The sequence below is a fragment of the Oncorhynchus mykiss genome, chromosome 18 (genome assembly GCF_057628025.1).
Source record: "Oncorhynchus mykiss isolate SJ-2025 chromosome 18, ASM5762802v1, whole genome shotgun sequence".
In the NCBI taxonomy this organism is placed as follows: domain Eukaryota; kingdom Metazoa; phylum Chordata; class Actinopteri; order Salmoniformes; family Salmonidae; genus Oncorhynchus; species Oncorhynchus mykiss.
Genome location: NC_143039.1, coordinates 54,914,339 through 54,936,061, shown reverse-complemented (window position 1 = coordinate 54,936,061; position 21,723 = coordinate 54,914,339). Strand labels below are relative to the sequence as shown.

Below are 21,723 nucleotides of genomic sequence, written 5' to 3'. Positions count from 1 at the left end.
TGTGTTTTTTTACGGGCTTCTAGCAGTAAGGCCAAATTCAATTTTCCATAAAATCATTTTTCTTTATCTTTTTTTTTTTATACTTCAAGGGGTCTTATAATTCAAAATCATATACCCCCCCCCCAGGGCTGAGACATGTACTGAATAGAAAGGAAAATGAATACAAATAGTAACTCTTAAAAACAGAAAGGAAATAAAACATGTCTGACTAGCTCTACTCTAGGTATAACACACATTACATAGTCAAATGTTTTTGTCAGTATTAGTTGAAAAACCTCCATTTCATACTACTGATCATGTGAGATCATCTGAAATCATCCCCTGACCGCAGCCAACCATGCATGTTCTTTAGGGAAGCCAGCATTGTGCCTGTGGGTGTAATGGTGTGTAATGCTCAACCAAGCCAGTCTCAGCTGGTGGCTGGGTGACAGTGGGCTTAATTTGGACTCAGGAGATAGGTACTCACCCAAGGAGAGGGGGAGGTAGAGATACAGGGAGGAAGAGTGAGAGCGAGAACAGATAGTGGATAGAGAGGGAGAGATGTTGGTTGATTAGTATCCCCATTGGACGACGCCAATGGAGACAGCTCGTCTCTCTGGAGTCCGACACATAACGAAAAATACATTAGACTTTACAATTTACATACATTTAAAAATATTAACATGTGTATTGTGTGTGTGCATCTGTCAGTTACACACAACAGTCCACACACACAACAGTCCATACACACAACAGTCCATACACACAACAAGTAGGTTGCATGAGAGAGAGCAGAGAGAGAGAGCAGAGAGAGAGAGCAGAGAGAGAGAGCAGAGAGAGAGAGCAGAGAGAGAGAGCAGAGAGAGAGAGCAGAGAGAGAGAGCAGAGAGAGAGAGCAGAGAGAGAGAGAGAGCAGAGAGAGAGAGAGAGCAGAGAGAGAGAGAGAGCAGAGAGAGAGAGAGAGAGCAGAGAGAGAGAGAGCAGAGAGAGAGAGAGAGCAGAGAGAGAGAGAGAGCAGAGAGAGAGAGAGAGAGCAGAGAGAGAGAGAGAGCAGAGAGAGAGAGAGAGCAGAGAGAGAGAGAGAGCAGAGAGAGAGAGAGCAGAGAGAGAGAGAGCAGAGAGAGAGAGAGCAGAGAGAGAGAGAGCAGAGAGAGAGAGAGCAGAGAGAGAGAGAGCAGAGAGAGAGAGAGCAGAGAGAGAGCAGAGAGAGAGCAGAGAGAGAGAGCAGAGAGAGAGAGCAGAGAGAGAGCAGAGAGAGAGAGCAGAGAGAGCAGAGCGAGAGAGAGCAGAGCGAGAGCAGAGCGAGAGAGAGCAGAGAGAGAGAGCAGAGAGAGAGCCGAGAGAGAGCAGAGAGAGAGAGAGAGCAGAGAGAGAGAGCAGAGTGCCAACAGTATGAAATATTTGCCCATGTCAGCAGCAGCGAGGGACTGTTGCTACGCTGAGGGAGGCTTTGTTCCCATCTACCCAGCATCCTCTCTGTGTAAACCTGCTGGAATAACAGCAGCTCAGCTGTATCCCTGTGGCCGTCATACATCCACCGTGTGTCAGCGGCGGTCACGCTAACAGTGGGCAGTTACAGCCTGTGATGCCTCCAGACGTATGATTTGAGAAATAAGGCTTTTCTATCTGTGACATTTTGTGTGTGTGAGGCTGAGCATAGAAAAAGTGACAGAACATATTTCATTGTTATATTTCAGCTAGCATGTGCACTGATCTCACTCGAGTTGAAACCTCGTCCACCAGACTCCTCACTCCATGCTCGAGTGACTGTTTGAACAGCTTAAAACCTCTATAGTTCTCAGTGAGTTTCTCAATGGTGGCTTTGGCAGAGACACTGTGAAATGGGCCGTGCACAGATCTTTCCCCTCTAAACTGCGTTTCCACGCCTTCTCTCCTCACCCGCCTCTCTCTCTTTTTGTTTGACTCGCTCACTTTCCCATCCTCTCTCCCTCTTCCTCCCTCCAGCTATTCTCTATCACCCCCCAGCTGTTTGTCTGCAGTGTGGTGATGTCACCCACGGCGGGGGTTATTGCAGGCCGTCTTCTCCCAGCATGCAGTAATGGGGCGCGGCCCCTCGCTGTGTTCGTTGCGTGTCTGGGGAGTTATTGTAGAACACACAGCAGCACAGCTCAGAGGAACAGCGTGACTGTCTCGGCCCAGCAGCTACAGCCTTTTCCTTGAAAGTCACAATCCTGACTTTGTGTGTCAACCCAGCGCCACTTGGTTTGGTATAAAGCTGACAAATGTGTGTCAACCCAGCGCCACTTGGTTTGGTATAAAGCTGACAAATGTGTGTCAACCCAGCGCCACTTGGTTTGGTATAAAGCTGACAGATGAGGATGGGGAAACAATATAACCGTTTTCAAATAATCCAGATTGTGCCTTTTAATCCACAGATCTGGGGTGTCATTTATCGACCGTGCGTACATTTCAAATACACATCTAGTGTACATGGAGATTCTAGGATTTGCGTTTGCAACAAATTGTTGGGATTGATCAAACTGTCACACACAAAATATGCATGTTTTAATTGATAAATCAGAGCCATACTATATTTGTAGGGGTTGTGAACTAGCTCTATAACTCTGCCTATAACCCCACCTGGCCATGATAGTTTCTTAAATATATTGCAATGGCAAATCTGATCACATTTCTGTAGAGGTGTGGGCAGAATGTAATTTTTTCTTGTTGCAGTGACTTCTATGAAAAATGCAAATAGTTTTTTTCCCCTTATTTTATCGGTAGATTGTGTTTTCATCTGCATCGTTGACACAGGCTCTATTATGTCACGCTTCTGTCAATCAGCAATACTGTACATGCTGCCTTCTGTCAATCAGCAATACTGTACATGCTGTCTTCTGTCAAACAGCAATACTGTACATGCTGCCTTCTGTCAAACAGCAATTCTGTATATGCTGCCTTCTGTCAAACAGCAATACTGTACATGCTGCCTTCTGTCAAACAGCAATACTGTACATGCTGCCTTCTGTCAAACAGCAATACTGTAGCCTGTACATGCTGCCTCAAACAGCAATACCTACATGCTACATGCTACATAAACCAGTCATGTCAGAAAAGGAGAGACATGTCCTGCAATATGATTATGACTTAGGAATATAAAACAAAAGTCAAATGAACATATTAGATGACATTCTGCTATGCGGTCTTCTTACCAATGGCAAATTATTCTCTTTTATCATTAGACCAATATTTATATTAGCCGACCATTATTACAATTCTTGTGCATCAAACTCCTCCATTCCCCCAAAGTAACAATAGCCGACTTGTTTGCATACAGTCGCTCAACCACGAGAAGTTGTGTGAACGCATGATTTGAGATTTGCGTGGAGATGCGCGCACACTTTTCTGTCCAGTTCAAAATGTGTAATTACCCACGTTTGCACGGACAACTGTCGCGCGCATCTCTTTTGTGCACACGCACCTTGATACACGAGTCCTCTGGTGAAGCCCTGGGGTTTGGCTGCTCGAGAGGGGCTTGTTTGTCTACACAGGTGCACAACCAAGGAATTTGTTCTGTCCCTCAGCATCGTGGTATGTGACCGACGGTAAACACAACTCAAGTCTTAGAAGTCAAACCCTGTAAAATAATATCGACCCCAGTTCCTCCGTTCAGCACGTTGCTGTCCTCCCGTTTAATGTCACAGCAGAAGCTCCCGGGGGAAAGGAAACGTCACAGCTTTGAATTTCAGAGCCCGGCACTTTCAAAGGTCTGTCTTGAGGTGGTAGTGCCTTTTCAAGTCCCTATCGGTGACATTAAAAAACATAACTCAAATGTTTTATTTAAGCTAGGCCTTTGTAGGGAGTGAAGGTAACTGCTTAATGTCTCTGGCTTAGGCGAGGAGAAAAAGGGAGAGGGGTTCAGGAAAAGGTGATCACGCCAAGCTCATTAACGTCACCACTGTGTCATCCTGCCTGGGAGTGGGTGAAGAGAGAGAGCGAGAGGAGGGGTAGGGGGGTAGGAGGAGAGAAAGAGTGGCATCTTTCCTCTCGTTGCATCACAGAAGCTTCAGGACAGCATGGGAGAAAGGGATGAAAGGAGGAAGTAAAGTGTGTGGGGTTTAGGGCTGGGAATTGCCAGGGTTCTCACGATACGATATTATCGTGCCTTCAGAAAGTGTTCACACCCCTTGACTTTTCCCCATCTTGTTGTGTTACAGCCTGAATTTACAATGGATTTAGATTTTTGTCACTGGCCTACATACAATACCCCATAATTCCACCGACGTTGTATTTTTAGACATTTTTACAAATGAATAAAACATGAAAAGCTGAGTAGTCAACCCTTTTGTTTTCGGCAAGCCTAAAAAGTTCAGGAGTAAAAATGTGCTTAACGTAATAAGGTGCATGGACTCACTCTGTGTTCAATAGGTGTTTACCATGATTTATGAATGACTACCTCATCTCTGTACAATTTATCTGTAAGGTCCCTCAGTCCAGCAGTGAATTTCAAACACAGATTCAACCACAACGATCAGGGAGGTTTTCCAATGCCTCAAAGAAGAGAGATGTTGGTAGATGGGTAAAAAAATAAATAAAAGCAGACATTGAATATCCCTTTGAGCATGGTGAAGTTATTAATTACCCTTTGGATGGTGTATCAATACACCCAGTCACTACAGAGATACCAGGCTCCATATTTTCAAGCATAGTGGTGGCTAAATCATGTTATGGGTATGCTTGTAATCTTTAAGGATTGGGAGGTTTTTCAGGATAAAAAAGAAACTGAATGGCGCTAAGCACAGGCAAAATCCTAGAAGAAAGCTTGAATAATAAAAAAAAGGATAATGGCCAAGTGTTGCACAATCAAGGTGTGTAAAGCTAATAGAGATTTACCCGGAAAGAAGGCGATTCTAACATGTATTCAGAGATGGATTATACAAAAGTATGTGGACACCCCTTCAAATTAGTGGATTTGGCTATTTCAGCCACACCCTTTCCTGACAGGTGTATAAAATCAAGCACACAGCAATGCAATTGCCATAGACAAACATTGGCAGTAGAATACTCAAAGAAAGGTTCAAATATGACCTTTCTGGCTTCCCGAACTCGTTAGGAAATCGCCTTTCATCTCATATCAATCTTGTATGTCTATGACATAGCGTTTTTTGTTTAAAATCTATGCTTAATGGCTATAAATATAAATATATTTATATATACATATATAAATGTACTGTATTTTTAGAACAGTTCCTCTGTTTTGGTGACCTGTATGTTTCTGGTACCGGTTCTGACTGAAACTATCACTTTTATAAATCGATCTGTTGACACTGTGGATGGAATTGGTTTGCATTGAGCGATAGCCCTGGTTCCCACGGACACAGTAGTATTTTTTTACTCAGCCTGTGTGATGTAGGATGTGAAATCTGAAACCACTTGAAGCTGGGATGTCCTGCCATTTCATTCGCTCTTCCGACTGTCCATGACTGAACCCTACAGTACATCATAACCACTGACACAGCACATGCCTGCAATCATTACATCTTAGTGCACCAGTCTAGAGTGGTTTCATCACGGTAGCACATTCAGAGATGGATTTATAGCCATTTAAGCATAGATTTTAATAGATAGATACAAGATTGATATGAGATGAAAGGCGATTTCCTAACGAGTTCAAGGAAGCCAAAAGGTCATATTTGAACCTTTCTTTGAGTATGCAGCATTACTGGTTATTCTTTATGGCCCTCTCATTATAAATAATTCCTTTTGGGGATTACATTTTCGATTACATTTAGCTACATTTAACAAGTTAAAAAGAAGATGGAGAACAAGCTATGAAGGAAAAATACTGGAGTTCTGGTGCAGGTACAGACAGCTAACTAGCTCAAAAATAATATTGCGATTTTTGTCAAAACAATACGACGCAATATATTGTCAGAAGTAATATCCCAATTTGTAACTATCGATTTCTCTCTCTCCCCCCACCCCATCACTAGTGGGGGTAGTTCAACTGTATCAGGGACAGGAGATTATTATCAATATTTTATTTGTTGGCTGTGTGTTGTGGCTCTGAGACTACGATTCAGACCAGGAACTTGCAGGCTCTTACCTTTATTGAGTGGAGAAAGGGTCGTAAGAGATTGCTTATTATGAGACCTATTTTTAGAAATAGTTGTTAAAGCTTCAACCAACATTATTCATTTTATCGGGGCAGAAATAGCAATTAAAGGGCTACTTATTTATGGAGTTGTTTGAAAGCCCCTGGCACTCAGCCCCCCCTGATTTCCCGAGCTACTCAGTCACATAAGATGGCCAGTCACTCATTCCATCTCATCACACTGAAGTAAACACACACATTTTCTAAGTCTGTCACTTTTTGCCAGTGTCCCACCCACATGACATTTTCTAGCACTGTAGTCTGGTTAACTGAAAGATGAGGCTTTTCGCCCGCAATATGAATGCAGTAAGTAATGTCATTGCAGTTGACTTCTTGTAAGTGCCCAAAACAATAAATCAATCAATTTGTCGTATTTCATTTGACATTCATTTCAGTTTGTATTCTGTCAGCACTTTCAATCACATCCAACATGGCAGGGCAGTCCATCTTCAGTGACAGTTGGCTGAATCTCCCTCCGTTTAATTGAGACTGTTACTACTGTACTGTCAGGATGTATATTTTATTTTTCTCCCCCCCTAGAGTGTCAGTCAGTTAAGAGGCCTCACTAAGAATGTTAAAACATTTTGAAGTCCTCACCAGGGGTCCTCTCTTCAGTACCACACCATAGGCTATTGATCTGTTGCTGGTCTGGATGGAAATGTAGGGGTTTGTCTTCAAAACAAGCGTAGGAACTGAGAAATTATAGTCACATCGGTGTCATTTAAGGACATTTTCAAAGTTTAACAAAGTTGAACCTCTTGCGTAAGAATGAATGTAGAATTTGAGTCTTGGATCTGTTTTACCTTGTTTTCCTTAATGAGTTGATTTCTGTGGGATCGTACTAAATAATATATCAACTTGGGTTTTAAGTACTCTGTTCACCGCTTTAGGCCTAATTTAAAGTTGTGTGTTCTGTGTTTTTGCTGAAAAGACAAAAGGAAAACAATGTTTTCTCTTTATGTCTCTGGGAAGATGTTTTGTTAACCTCTGTTATGGACTCTGTGTCACTGAGCCCAGTACATGTTAACCTCTGTTATGGAGTCTGTGTCACTGAGTCCAGTACATGTTAACCTCTGTTATGGAGTCTGTGTCACTGAGCCCAGTACATGTTAACCTCTGTTATGGACTCTGTGTCACTGAGCCCAGTACATGTTACCTCTGTTATGGACTCTGTGTCACTGAGTCCAGTACATGTTACCTCTGTTATGGACTCTGTGTCACTGAGCCCAGTACATGTTAACCTCTGTTATGGAGTCTGTGTCACTGAGTCCAGTACATGTTACCTCTGTTATGGAGTCTGTGTCACTGAGCCCAGTACATGTTAACCTCTGTTATGGAATCTGTGCCACTGAGTCCAGTACATGTTACCTCTGTTATGGAGTCTGTGTCACTGAGCCCAGTACATGTTACCTCTGTTATGGAGTCTGTGTCACTGAGTCCAGTACATGTTACCTCTGTTATGGAGTCTGTGTCACTGAGCCCAGTACATGTTAACCTCTGTTATGGAGTCTGTGTCACTGAGCCCAGTACATGTTACCTCCTGTTATGGAGTCTGTCACTGAGTCCAGTACATGTTACCTCTGTTATGGAGTCTGTGTCACTGAGCCCAGTAAATGCTAGAATGGATTGACTCACTACCAATGCAGTGGTTCATTACTCAATGTGAGCAGTAAAGTGGAGGAGGCAGCGTTTATTTATGGGCTTGCCGGTTGTCCACTCTGTTTCTGGACTCCACCAGGTCCACCAGGTCGGGGGTTGATAATGTATGTTTCTGGACTCCACAAGGTCGGGGGTTGATAATGTATGTTTCTGGACTCCACCAGGTCCACCAGGTCGGGGGTTATAATGTATGTTTCTGGACTCCACCAGGTCGGGGGTTGATAATGTATGTTTCTGGACTCCACCAGGTCGGGGGTTGATAATGTATGTTTCTGGACTCCACCAGGTCGGGGGTTGATAATGTATGTTTCTGGACTCCACCAGGTCGGGGGTTGATAATGTATGTTTCTGGACTCCACCAGGTCGGGGGTTGATAATGTATGTTTCTGGACTCCACCAGGTCGGGGGTTGATAATGTATGTTTCTGGACTCCACCAGGTCGGGGGTTGATAATGTATGTTTCTGGACTCCACCAGGTCGGGGGTTGATAATGTATGTTTCTGGAGGTTAAATGGAAAAATACATGTTTTTGTCTGACTGCGTTTTCTAACTATGTATTTAGAATTTGGAGCGGCACATCATGTGATCAGGCTATTTAACTGATGTGGGCTTATTTTAAATCTGATTTCCTATTATTTAGTTTTGGCTCAAGTCTTCCAAAGCTGATACTTTTGTTTATTTAATTGCTTATTTATCTGTCTGCTGACTGATGGACTGACATACTAATTGATGTCAAATATGTTTAATTTCCTTTTTAATGTTGACTTATTTAGTCACATTCTGCTCTCGGAAATCTTCAAGTGAAAGTGAGTTGAATCGATTCCCCAGAGGAATTGTACTGGAGTTGAAAGCAGCTGTATTTTGGGTTGGGGGGGGTTGCTGAAATGGGGGAGGGAGGGGGGCGGAGAGAGAAGGGGGAGGTTTGTGTAATGCTGCAGTGAACTCTTCAAACATGGTGTTTACCTCACATCATCCCAAAAGGACAATCAATACAGAGTTTTTGTCCTTCACGGTCTGTCCTTCACGGTCTGTCCTTCAACTCTCCATGTTTCTACTGTTAGACTACGTTACTTGGGCTTCCAAATACAATTGACTAAATTGAAATGTAACAACAGACAGATTCCATGCAGGTTTAGGAACAGGCAGGTAAACGGGGAGATACGGGCAGGCAGGCAGGCTGGGAGAGGGGTAGACAGCCAGGCAGGTAAACGGGGAGATACAGGCAGGCAAGCTGGGAGAGGGGTAGACAGCCAGGCAGGTAAACGGGGAGATACAGGCAGGCAGGCTGGGAGAGGGGTAGACAGCCAGGCAGGTAAACGGGGAGATACAGGCAGGCAGGCTGGGAGAGGGGTAGACAGCCAGGCAGGTAAACAGGGAGATACAGGCAGGCAGGTAACCATCCACCATGACGGCTGTGGTCTAAATGTACGATCAGCAACAATACTCAAAGCCGTGCACAAGTCCATCTCTACCTCCAGGCTGTTTTATATGCTGTTTGTTCAACCATTATCACTAAGCCACTTCCCAACACTGCAAACACACAACACTGAATGTGCCTTGTAATAAAGAGGGCTTTAATATCCCTTTAAAACCTTCATTTGGGGACCTTTCTAAGTTCCAGGAATGTTCTCTGTAAAAACAGGTTGATAGATAAATCATTTATGTAAAGCAATGTTTTCAATAATGGCACTCCTGACTGAGATTTTAAATCAAATCAAAGGTTATTTGTCACATGCGCCGAATTCTCCAGGTGTAGACCTCACTTACAAGCCCATTTTTTTAAAGAAAAAAATGTTAAGTATTTCCTCAAATAAATTGAAGTAAAAATGTAATAAATAAAATGTAATTCATGAATTAATAATTAAGGAGCAACAATACAATAAGAGTAGCGAGGCTATATACAGGGGGTACCGGTACAATGTGCGGGGGCACAGGTGTCGAGGTAATATGTAAATGTAGGTTGTGGTAAAGTGATTCTGTCATGGATGTTCTGTTTCCTGACATTGCTCTGCTCTTCAGTCTATCAGATGTACTCTCCTCAACGACCTCCGTCTAAAGGACATGTTTGCCTGTGAGTCCTGGATCTGAACCACAGTAGGTTCTGTCTGTGCTGCTCTGTTGCTCAGGCTCATAATGTGATATGTTGTGGCTGTCCAGGCAGGGGTGTGTAGTGGGGAACTGAGAAGTAGCCTATCCAGGAGCTTGGCTGGAGTATAGATGTATATATCTCTCTCAGCCCGCCCCTGTGGTGTGAGACCCGGCCAGCAGAGTAACTCATAGAGACATGTTTGTATGCAACTGAAGCAGCGAAGCTGAGTGATGATACAGCATGGCTCTAAACATCTTTATTGATCCAGCTACTGACTTAAAACCTGAAGGATGGGGAAGAAGAGAGGGCTGGCCTGGAGCTGGGTTATTTGTGTTATCCTCAATTAAATATTTTCTATTTAACGAGGCAAGTCCGTTAAGAACAAATTCTTATTTACAGTCATGGCCTACCCCGGCCAAACCTGGACGACACTGGGCCAATTGTGCGCCGCCCTATGGGACTCCCAATCACAGCCGGATGTGACACAGCCTGGAATCGATCCAGGAGCTAGTGACGCCTCTACCACTGAGATGCAGTGACTTAGACCGCTGTGATACAGCCTGGAATCGAACAAGGGGCTAGTGACGCCTCTACCACTGAGATGCAGTGCCTTAGACCGCTGTGATACAGCCTGGAATGGAACCAGGGTCTGTAGTGATGCCTCTAACACTGAGATGCAGTGCCTTAGACCTCTGCGCCACTTGGGAGCCCACCACGTCTGTTCCAATCGATTCGTCCAAATTTTTAAATGTGTATTTTTCCGAATATAAACCCATTCTATGTGTTTTAATCAAATCAACTATATCCACTGAGCTTGTCTGATGCTTGTAAGCGCACTGTTTGATGAAATAATTATGACACACAGATGACTAGTGTTTGACTGCAATTGATTTGATTGTGCTCAGACTTGCTGCGTTAAAGAAAGGTGACTGACAAGCACCCGCTGTCTCTCTCTTTGTCTCGCTCTCTCTCTCTGTCTCTCTGTCTCTGTCTGTCTCTCTTTCGTCTCTGTCTCTCTCTTTCGTCTCTGTCTCTGTCTGTCTCTCTTTCGTCTGTCTCTCTTTCGTCTGTCTCTCTTTCGTCTGTCTCTCTTTCGTCTGTCTCTCTCTTTCGTCTCCGTCTCTCTCTTTCGTCTCTGTCTCTCTCTTTCCTCTCTCTTTCGTCTCTCTTTCGTCTCTCTTTCGTCTCTCTGTCTGTCTCTCTTTCGTCTGTCTCTCTTTCGTCTCTTTCGTCTCTCTCTCTATCTCTCTTTCGTCTCTCTGTCTCTCTTTCGTCTCTCTGTCTGTCTCTCTTTCGTCTCTGTCTCTGTCTCTCTCTTTCGTCTCTCTTTCGTCTCTCTCTCGTCTCTTTCGTCTCTCTCTGTCTGTCTCTCTTTCGTCTCTCTCTTTCGTCTCTTTCGTCTCTCTCTCTTTTGTCTCTCTCTCGTCTGTCTCTCTCTCGTCTCTCTCTCTGTCTCTCTCTCTTTCTGTCTGCAGTGACCACTACTGAACTTCAACATTGTTTATCTTTGCTGTCCATGTTGTTAAACCTGCAACATAATTAAAGCCATTTCTGACTGAAAGTTTCCTAAACCGAAATTCCTAATTTTGTTAATGAAAAACATTCCTTATTCCCTCAACCCTATGCATTGCATGCACATGACCTATAGGGCCTGACCTATAGCATATCATAATCACATCAATGAATTGCTATTAACAACCTCCAAACACTTGTGACACCAAAATGGATGCGGAGGACGTGACAAATAAACTTAACAAGTTGTGGAAAATACTAGAGATGAAGGTAAGGAAGGTAGGGAGCCAGCGCTGCGAGCGTTTTGTAACTGACTAACAGGTGCTGTTACATTACAAAGTCATTTTCCTGACCGTTTGGAACAATGTAAACGACACTAAACACATCCTAAATGTACCAGGTAGTCTTATGCAATGTTTCTTTCTTTCTGTAAAGCCTTTATTACAGCAAAGAACGGTTTTATTTGTTGTTTGCGCTAATTATTCAAGGGTTGCTTTATTTTAAAAGGAAAATGCTTGATTGTATTTCAAATCATGAATGGCTCGTGTCGTGTGTTGACAGGAACAAATGATTGATTGATAGAGTAGCCTACTATATATAAGTATTGAAATATACAAACTTGAAATCATTGTCCACTTTAATAATGGAACGCTAGTCACTTTAATAATGCCACTAATAATGTTTACATATCTCGCATTACTCTCATATGTATATACTGTATTCTATACCATCTACTGCATCTTAGTCTCTGCTGCTCTGTCATTACTCATCCATATATTTATATATTCTTATTCCATTTCTTTACTTAGATGTGTGTGTTTTTAGGTTTTTGTTGTGGATTTCTTTATTACTTGGTAGATATTGCTGCGCGGTCGGAACTAGAAGTGTAAGTATTTCGCTAAACTCGCACCACCGTGTGTATGTGACCAATAAAATTAGATTGGATTTGAAATATAGGCCTAAGTAAGTTACGGTATTAAGAGTCAACAGGATGTCCTCTTTGGCCTACAGATGCTTATACAAGGCTGCTATACTAAGCCTGCTCATGATTATGACATTCATTATTATTACAATATTCATATTATAAAGTGTAAAGCCTTTATTACAGCATAGCAAAGATTTAAAAAACAGCTGAATTTGTGAAGTTTATCCAACATGTTTTGGATGCTGACGGAATCAGTAGGCTATTAAACAAAGACTTAGACAGAAGCAGGATCGGTCTTATTTCTGTAGATATATATGGATGATTTTAACAGGCCCATTTGAACAGTTAGTCTATTGATTTATAGACTTAAGTTGGCGTTTCCTCTCCTCACTTTCCTTCGACGTTTAAGGAAAGGGCTGGTTTCTCTTCTCCTAACTCCGCTGCTGCCTCTGCCACGTTGTTCTCAACACCAATAGGATGGTTAACTTTTGCCATTATGCACATACTGTGGCAAAACGGTGTAGGAAACAGTGCCACATCAACATCGTTGTTTCAGAACCGCGGACATCGACCGTTATCCAACGTGGGAGAAAGCACATTTTGTTCTAAAATATATATTTTTTTTATTAGTGTTGCACCATTGTTCCGATGTAATATAACTATATACCATTTCAGTAGCACACGTCTTGGTGATGGACTGTGCCACCCCCACGGCCTCCACAATGGATCAGTCCACTCAGACAGGCGCCTTGTACACCATGATTAGAATATATTTTTTGCTACTGCTCGACTAAAATGTAAGTCGACCAAACAATCGACCAGTCGACTAAATGGGGTCAGCCCTAAAAAAAAACACTTTCTTTTGTCTTTGTAGACATGTTTTGTTCCTTGGTGACTTGAAATGGTCAGACTGACTATCAATAATGTGCTGTACTTTTCTCACCCGACTCCTCCCCTGGTCCACAGAGAAGAAGGAGGTGACTCAGAGTCTGGAGAACTACACGTCTAAATGTCCAGGGGGAATGGAGGTTCTCACCCTGCCTGATGGCCTCAAACTGCCCCCTGTAGCCTTCAGCAAGCTACCCATCATCAGGTACGTCAGTCAATCATATTTCTATCTCTCTTTCTCATCAACAGTTGTTAGGGAAGTCAGTCAAAGGCTGTGAGTGCTCTGGGTTGTCTTCGTTAGGCACAAAATCAAAATAAAGCGCTCCGAAATGGGGGCCCTCATGATGTTGCAAAACATTTTGCTGCGGTGGGCCCTAATGAACACAACCCTGGTGTCTGAACTGTCATATTCGAATTGATCTAATCAATGTACCAATGAACTCGTCATAGTTACGACACTGTTCTAACATTGAGTAACTGCTACTCTGAGTGGTGTGATTAATCAACAGACAAAATTTCCTCCCTCTCAACAATGTCAGGTATTTCTGCCGATGGTGTAATGACTGAAATGTAGCTCTTCTCCTCCGTCCTGGTCAGAACAGAGTTCTAGCTGTTTGAGATATAAGTGCACATTTTACATGACACTGATTTACAGAAGCATCTACTTGTAAATGTATTTGTGGTGAAATATGACTCATTCACGTTTCGGTAAAAATCAATCGTATAAACAGAAATGAACACCACTATTAAATAGGCCTGGGTTGGCTAGTCTGGGCTCTGTTGAATATTAGGCCTGGGTTGGCTAGTCTGGGGCTCTGAATAATAGACCTGGGTTGGCTAGTCTGGGCTCTGTTGAATATTAGGCCTGGGTTGGCTAGTCTGGGGCTCTGTTGAATATTAGACCTGGGTTGGCTAGTCTGGGGCTCTGTTGAATATTAGGCCTGGATTGGCTAGTCTGGGGCTCTGTTGAATATTAGCCCTGGGTTGGCTAGTCTGGGGCTCTGTTGAATATTAGGCCTGGGTTGGCTAGTCTGGGGCTCTGTTGAATATTAGCCCTGGGTTGGCTAGTTTGGGGCTCTGTTGGATATTAGGCCTGGGTTGGCTAGTCTGGGGCTCTGTTGAATATTAGCCCTGGGTTGGCTAGTCTGGGGCTCTGTTGGATATTAGGCCTGGGTTGGCTAGTCTGGGGCTCTGTTGGATATTAGCCCTGGGTTGGCTAGTCTGGGGCTCTGTTGGATATTAGGCCTGGGTTGGCTAGTCTGGGGCTCTGTTGGATATTAGGCCTGGGTTGGCTAGTCTGGTGCTCTGTTGAATATTAGCCCTGGGTTGGCTAGTCTGGGGCTCTGTTGAATATTAGGCCTGGGTTGGCTAGTCTGGGGCTCTGTTGAATATTAGGCCTGGGTTGGCTAGTCTGGGGCTCTGTTGAATATTAGACCTGGGTTGGCTAGTCTGGGGCTCTGTTGAATATTAGCCCTGGGTTGGCTAGTCTGGGGCTCTGTTGAATATTAGGCCTGGGTTGGCTAGTCTGGGGCTCTGTTGAATATTAGGCCTGGGTTGGCTACTCTGGGGCTCTGTTGAATATTAGCCCTGGGTTGGCTAGTCTGGGGCTCTGTTGAATATTAGGCCTGGGTTGGCTAGTCTGGGGCTCTGTTGGATATTAGGCCTGGGTTGGCTAGTCTGGGGCTCTGTTGAATATTAGGCCTGGGTTGGCTAGTCTGGGGCTCTGTTGAATATTAGGCCTGGGTTGGCTAGTCTGGGGCTCTGTTGAATATTAGGCCTGGGTTGGCTAGTCTGGGGCTCTGTTGAATATTAGCCCTGGGTTGGCTAGTCTGGGGCTCTGTTGAATATTAGGCCTGGGTTGGCTAGTCTGGGGCTCTGTTGAATATTAGGCCTGGGTTGGCTAGTCTGGGGCTCTGTTGAATATTAGGCCTGGGTTGGCTAGTCTGGGGCTCTGTTGGATATTAGGCCTGGGTTGGCTAGTCTGGGGCTCTGTTGGATATTAGGCCTGGGTTGGCTAGTCTGGGGCTCTGTTGGATATTAGGCCTGGGTTGGCTAGTCTGGGGCTCTGTTGGATATTAGGCCTGGGTTGGCTAGTCTGGGGCTCTGTTGGATATTAGGCCTGGGTTGGCTAGTCTGGGGCTCTGTTGGATATTAGGCCTGGGTTGGCTAGTCTGGGGCTCTGTTGGATATTAGGCCTGGGTTGGCTAGTCTGGGGCTCTGTTGGATATTAGGCCTGGGTTGGCTAGTCTGGGGCTCTGTTGGATATTAGGCCTGGGTTGGCTAGTCTGGGGCTCTGTTGTTTTTGCAGCACCATGTTTAGTGGTCCATGCTTGGCTGTTGAAAAGAGCTGAAGAGTTGTTTCTGTTTGAGTTGGCCATTTTTTATTGTTGCAATTTAAGTTAATTATTTCATTTAGCCAGGAAAATAGTATTGTGTTTAGGTTACAGTACGTATGTACTGTTCACTCAAAACACCCATCAGAATGCTGTCCATCTTTATATTCACTTTGTCTTTCTGTTTTCTATCTTCTCTGTATCCATCTCCCCCTCTTTCTGTGGTGGCAGGGCCATTAGTAGAGCCAGGAGAGATGGAGGACATTCTGTACAGATAGAGGAATGCCTGGCTTCTCAGAGAGGTGATAAGTGCTGTGTCCACTAGCTCCAATTCACACCCCCAGAATGCTTTGCTCATTAAATGTCCTGGGCTAAGAATCTCAGGACGAAATTCACCATATGATTGGCAGAGGTGTGTGTGTGAGAGATTGGCTCAGGTCACCATGCCAAAATCCATCTAATTTTCTCTCTCTGGTCCTTTAAGGGACATGTTGAGATAAAACAAACTGTTTATCTTTCTCTCGGCCTCCATCTCCCGTCCCTTGACAAACGTCTTGACCTTAATGGACACATGCACTCTTAAATCTCCACCCAGCACAGCCGGAAGAGGACTGGCCACCCATCAGAGCCCAGTTTCTCTCTAGGTTTTCTTACTAGGTTCCTGCCTTTCTAGGGAGTTTTTCCTAGCCACTGTGCTTCTGCATTGCTTGCTGTTTAGGATAGGCTGGGTATCTGTACAGCACGTTGTGACCTCTGCTCATGTGAAAAGGGCTTTATAAAACACATTTGAGTGATGAATTGGTTCTCCCCTCCTACAGATCAGTGAAGCTGCTGGATCTGCCCGTCAGCCTGCGCCCCCACAAACAGAAAGGCCTCCTGGAAAACAACATGTCCACCAAGAGTCCCTTCATCTACTCTCCCATCATCATGCACACCAGAGGAGAGGAGCACAATAAGAAGATAGGTGGGCACACACACACACACTCACACCTTCTGAAGTTGCAGTGTCGAAGTAAAACAGTTTTAGGCCTGTTAATATTTTCATTGTAAAACATCTATAACTAATGTGATGGAGGAAATTCATCCTCTATACACGCTTGACTAATTCCATAATTAAATCAGGAGCTCCTTGCATTTCTCTGCTCTCTCTCTCTGCTCTCTCTGCTCTCTCTGCTCTCTCTGCTCTCTCTGCTCTCTCTGCTCTCTCTGCTCTCTCTCTCTTCTCTCTCTCTCTCTCTCTCTGCTCTCTCTGCTCTCTGCTCTCTGCTCTCTGCTCTCTGCTCTCTCTCTCTTTCTCTGCTCTCTCTCTCTTTCTCTGCTCTCTCTCTCTTTCTCTGCTCTCTCTCTCTTTCTCTGCTCTCTCGCTGCTCTCTCGCTGCTCTCTCTCTGCTCTCTCTCTGCTCTCATTGTCTCTTTGTTCCTGAACATTGACTTGTTTCCATTTTTTTTGTGGGGGGGGGGGGGGGGGGGCTCTTAAACTCCTCCAGTTTTGGCAGACATTCTCATGATTGTGACACATCAGGATGAGTTCCACTCTGGCTTCTTATAGAGTCCAACTCTCTCTCTCTGCTACAGTGCCAAATCAGATCAGATGGACTCAGCACAATGGCAGTTGTTAGAAGTGTTATTTAATTTTTTCAATGTACCTGAAATTCATTCCATCTTTCCCTATTCACTGTTCGTTCGTTGTAATCTCCCTTTTGAGTATAGCTGTGTCCTGTCTTGGTGTGATGTCATCTGTGCTCAGATACTGTGCTGGAGTCTGAGGCCTCATCTTTTAGGTACAATCATTTGGCGGCAGTGGGCGAAAAAGTCCCCAACTGTCATACTTGAGTAAAAGTAAAGATGCCTTAATAGAAAATGTCTCAAGTAAAAGTCACCCAGTAAAATGATTCTCGAGTAAAAGTCTAAAACTATTTGATTTAAAATATACTTAAGTATCAACAGTAAAAGTATAAATAATTTCAAATTCCTCATTAAGCAAACCAGATGGCATGCCAGGGGCACAGTCCAACACTCAGACATAATTTACAAACAAACCATTTGTGTTTAGTGAGTCTGCCAGATCAGAGGCAGTAGGGAAGACCATGGATGTTCTCTTGATAACTGTGTGAATTTGACTACTTTCCTGTCCTGCTAAGCATTCAAAATGTAACAAGTACTTTTGGGTGTCAAGGAAAATGTATAGAGTAAAAAGTACAATATTTTCTTAAGGAATGTAGTGAAGTAAAAGTTGTCAAAAATATAAATAGTAAAGTACCAGATGCCCCCCAATAACGACTTAAGTAAAACTACTTTAAAGTACTACTTAAGTAAAACTACTTTAAAGTACTACTTAAGTACATGTTCCTTCAAGTATTACTAAAGTACTTTACACCACTGTTTTGTCCTTACTTTCCTAACGGCCTGTTCTTTTGTCATGCAGCCTATATTGAAGAGTGTATCATTAAACATCGGGGACACTGAGTTGTAGGATAGCGTTGTCTCCTTCCACAGCTGATTTATCAGGGTAATATCTCTGCTCCCAGACTAACAGGATTGACAGTCACCACCGGAGAACAAACAAACAATAACAAATACATTTAAATATCTATTTGATGGATAAAGTGCTTTCAGTGTTATCTAAAATTCATTGGTTTTATTTAATTGTGGCTTCCTGCCTACTCCTCTGCCTTCAGGCTCTGTGTGTGTGTGTGCGTGTGTGTGTGTGTGTGTGTGTGTGTGTGTTTCATCGTGCCCACTCTCCTGTCAGACTGCCCTTGTAAATGAGGAGTATTATCTTAACAGGCCCCCCATTTTGAATGAATACTCTTCTGTAATGAATTCCCAAACAAAGGGGCCAAAGGAAGGTAACACATCCCTAGGCTATGATATGAGTCACTCTTCCTATTGTTTCATACTATCACCGGTACATCAGTTTTAGTGTTTTATGTGATCTCAGACATGGAACACACTCAACATTTGGCTGAATATTGGAGCAGCAATGTCTAGAGATGTTTGTGTGATGTCGTGTAATGTGTGGTGTTAGGTTAGTTGTGTAGGCGTGGTTTTGAGACCGAGAAGTCTCTAATTTTGCGAGGGCCAGATACAAGTTGTCAAAATGTCATTCTTAAGCTCATTAAATCCAGAGACTGGAGTACGATGTGGAGCTTGACGAATTGAGTCAAGAAATATCCTCTGTACGTTGTCGTTGATTCGGGCACGTACCTCTGAGTCTGAAGGCATGTTCCTTCACGCTGGGAAGGGCGCTATCTCTGTTGCTACCACTTCTAATAAGGAACACTGAACCGATCAATACCACCCTGCTCACCTGCAGGGCCCTGCCCTCCCTCCCTCCCTCCCTCCACCCTGATTTATTATTATAGAATAATCTGCTGACACAACATGAGTTTGGTTTCCTTTCTAACAAATCAATTCCTGTTTTAGTTTTCAGTTTTGCTTCGTTGCAGAAAATTAAACAACGTTAACTTTTGTTTTCTGCAGTTTGATTTTGGATAGAATGTATTATAATGCATCATAGCTGTCTGGATTAGCTGAGAATCAAACCTTTCAGGGCCGTAGAGGTTTCCACAGCCTTGGTCTCATCAGTCTCCCTCATGACTTTCACTGCCATTCATCTCAGAGCCCAGAATCAAATCAAGTGGAGCCGGCAGACAGACATTAACATTTACGTTAAAAAGTCTGTCACCAGAGACCAGACGGATGCATAGATGTTAATACTGCCGGAGGCCAGGACATTTTTAGGGAAAAAACCTCAGTGTTTTTGTAGCCTTCTAACTAAAACGTTTTTCTTTAACATGCCCTGTCTACAGGGATATTACACTGGAGCAAAACAACACATGCACAGAATGTTAAGAGGTTTAGAAAGGGGGGAAAGGCGTCCTGGTCGGCAGAGTAAATACAGGTCACGCAGCCACTTCATGTACTTATAAAACTCAGAGTTGTCCTTAAAACTGGGCTAATTTACTATCAATTAACTAGTCAGAAACCTACTTTTGGAGAGAGCTGGTTGATGCTTGGTGCTCAGTGGAATGTGCTGTATCGCACTCCATGAGTGGTTTCCTTCTGATTACTACGATATGCCAACGCTGGCACGCCCTGTTTCCCTGCCATCCATACAACTGCAGGTCTTTAAATGGTTAATGCAGCCACTCCCTCGTCTCTCTGACGGGGACTGAAAGTCATTAAGTCATTTGTGTGTGTGTGTGTACCTCCAGCACAGAGTAATGTCTGTGTGTATTTCCTAGCTGTGCCGTCCTGTTTATATGATGTTCTATAAAGCAGATTGCTGCTGAGCCATAAAACAGAGGATTTCTGGAACAGGGAGATTGTTTTGCACATAATTGCTCTGAGACTCCATTTTAAGAACTTCTAAGTCTCCCTGTATCCATTATGTTTATGCCTCTATCTGTTTCCTCAGTATATACGCATACAAAGAGATACGTGCGTGTGTTTGGTTTTACTATCCTTGTGGGGACCAGAAGTTCTCACAAGGATAGTAAAACAAAGAAAAGTCTGAAAAATGGGAACATTTTGCCGGTCCCTACAAGGAGAAGGCATTTTTAGGTTAGGGGTAAGGGTTAGGTTAGGAGTTTGGGGTTAGGGTCAGAGGGACAGACACCGAGACTGAGCGAGTGAGGGAGCGGGAGGGTAATGGAGTGAGAGTGAGGGTAATGGAGGGAGAGTGAGGGTAATGGAGGGAGCGGGAGGGTAATGGAGGGAGAGTGAGGGTAATGGAGGGAGCGGGAGGGTAATGGAGGGAGAGGGAGGGTAATGGAGGGAGAGTGAGCGGGAGGGTAATGGAGGGAGAGTGAGCGGGAGGGTAATGGAGGGAGAGTGAGCGGGAGGGTAATGGAGGGAGAGTGAGGGTAATGGAGGGAGAGTGAGCGGGAGGGTAATGGAGTGAGCGGGAGGGTAATGGAGAGAGCGGGAGGGTAATGGAGGGAGAGGGAGCGGAAGGGTAATGGAGTGAGCGGGAGGGTAATGGAGGGAGAGTGAGGGTAATGGAGGGAGAGTGAGGGTAATGGAGGGAGAGTGAGGGTAATGGAGGGAGCGGGAGGGTAATGGAGGGAGAGTGAGGGTAATGGAGGGGGCGGGAGGGTAATGGAGGGAGAGGGAGGGTAATGGAGGGAGAGTGAGCGGGAGGGTAATGGAGGGAGAGTGAGCGGGAGGGTAATGGAGGGAGAGTGAGCGGGAGGGTAATGGAGGGAGAGTGAGCGGGAGGGTAATGGAGGGCGAGTGAGGGTAATGGAGGGAGAGTGAGCGGGAGGGTAATGGAGTGAGCGGGAGGGTAATGGAGTGAGCGGGAGGGTAATGGAGTGAGCGGGAGGGTAATGGAGTGAGCGGAAGGGTAATGGAGTGAGCGGGAGGGTAATGGAGTGAGCGGCAGGGTAATGGAGGGAGCGGCAGGGTAATGGAGGGAGCGGGAGGGTAATGGAGGGAGAGTGAGGGTAATGGAGGGAGAGTGAGTGGGAGGGTAATGGAGTGAGCGGGAGGGTAATGGAGGGAGAGTGAGCGGGAGGGTAATGGAGGGAGAGTGAGGGTAATGGAGGGAGAGTGAGGGTAATGGAGGGAGAGTGAGGGTAATGGAGGGAGAGTGAGCGGGAGGGTAATGGAGTGAGCGTGAGGGTAATGGAGTGAGCGGGAGGGTAATGGAGTGAGCGGGAGGGTAATGGAGTGAGCGGGAGGGTAATGGAGGGAGAGTGAGCGGAAGGGTAATGGAGGGAGAGTGAGCGGGAGGGTAATGGAGTGAGAGTGAGCGAGAGGGTAATGGAGTGAGCGGGAGGGTAATGTAGGGAGAGTGAGGGTAATGGAGGGAGAGTGAGCGGGAGGGTAATGGAGGGAGAGTGAGGGTAATGGAGGGAGAGTGAGCGGGAGGGTAATGGAGGGAGAGTGAGCGGGAGGGTAATGGAGTGAGCGGGAGGGTAATGGAGGGTAATTGAGTGAGCGGGAGGGTAATGGAGGGAGAGTGAGCGGGAGGGTAATGGAGGGAGAGTGAGCGGAAGGGTAATGGAGGGAGAGTGAGCGAGAGGGTAATGGAGTGAGCGGGAGGGTAATGTAGGGAGAGTGAGGGTAATGGAGGGAGAGTGAGCGGGAGGGTAATGGAGGGAGAATGAGGGTAATGGAGGGAGAGTGAGCGGGAGGGTAATGGAGTGAGCGGGAGGGTAATGGAGTGAGCAGGAGGGTAATGGAGGGTAATGGAGGGAGAGTGAGCGGGAGGGTA

General features: G+C 44.8%; 1 protein-coding gene across 4 annotated transcripts in view; it reads left to right on the top strand.

Annotated features, from left to right (window-relative positions):
* The window catches only part of trappc9 (trafficking protein particle complex 9), a 298,859-nt gene that overhangs the window by 16,719 nt on the left and 260,417 nt on the right, over positions 1 to 21,723 (top strand). For all 4 annotated transcript variants that reach the window (XM_036952949.2, XM_090208801.1, XM_090208803.1 and 1 more), the window contains 2 exons: positions 13,246 to 13,372; positions 16,319 to 16,464. In XM_036952949.2, the coding sequence (XP_036808844.2) occupies positions 13,246 to 13,372; positions 16,319 to 16,464 (273 nt within the window). The remainder of the gene's footprint in view (positions 1 to 13,245; positions 13,373 to 16,318; positions 16,465 to 21,723) is intronic.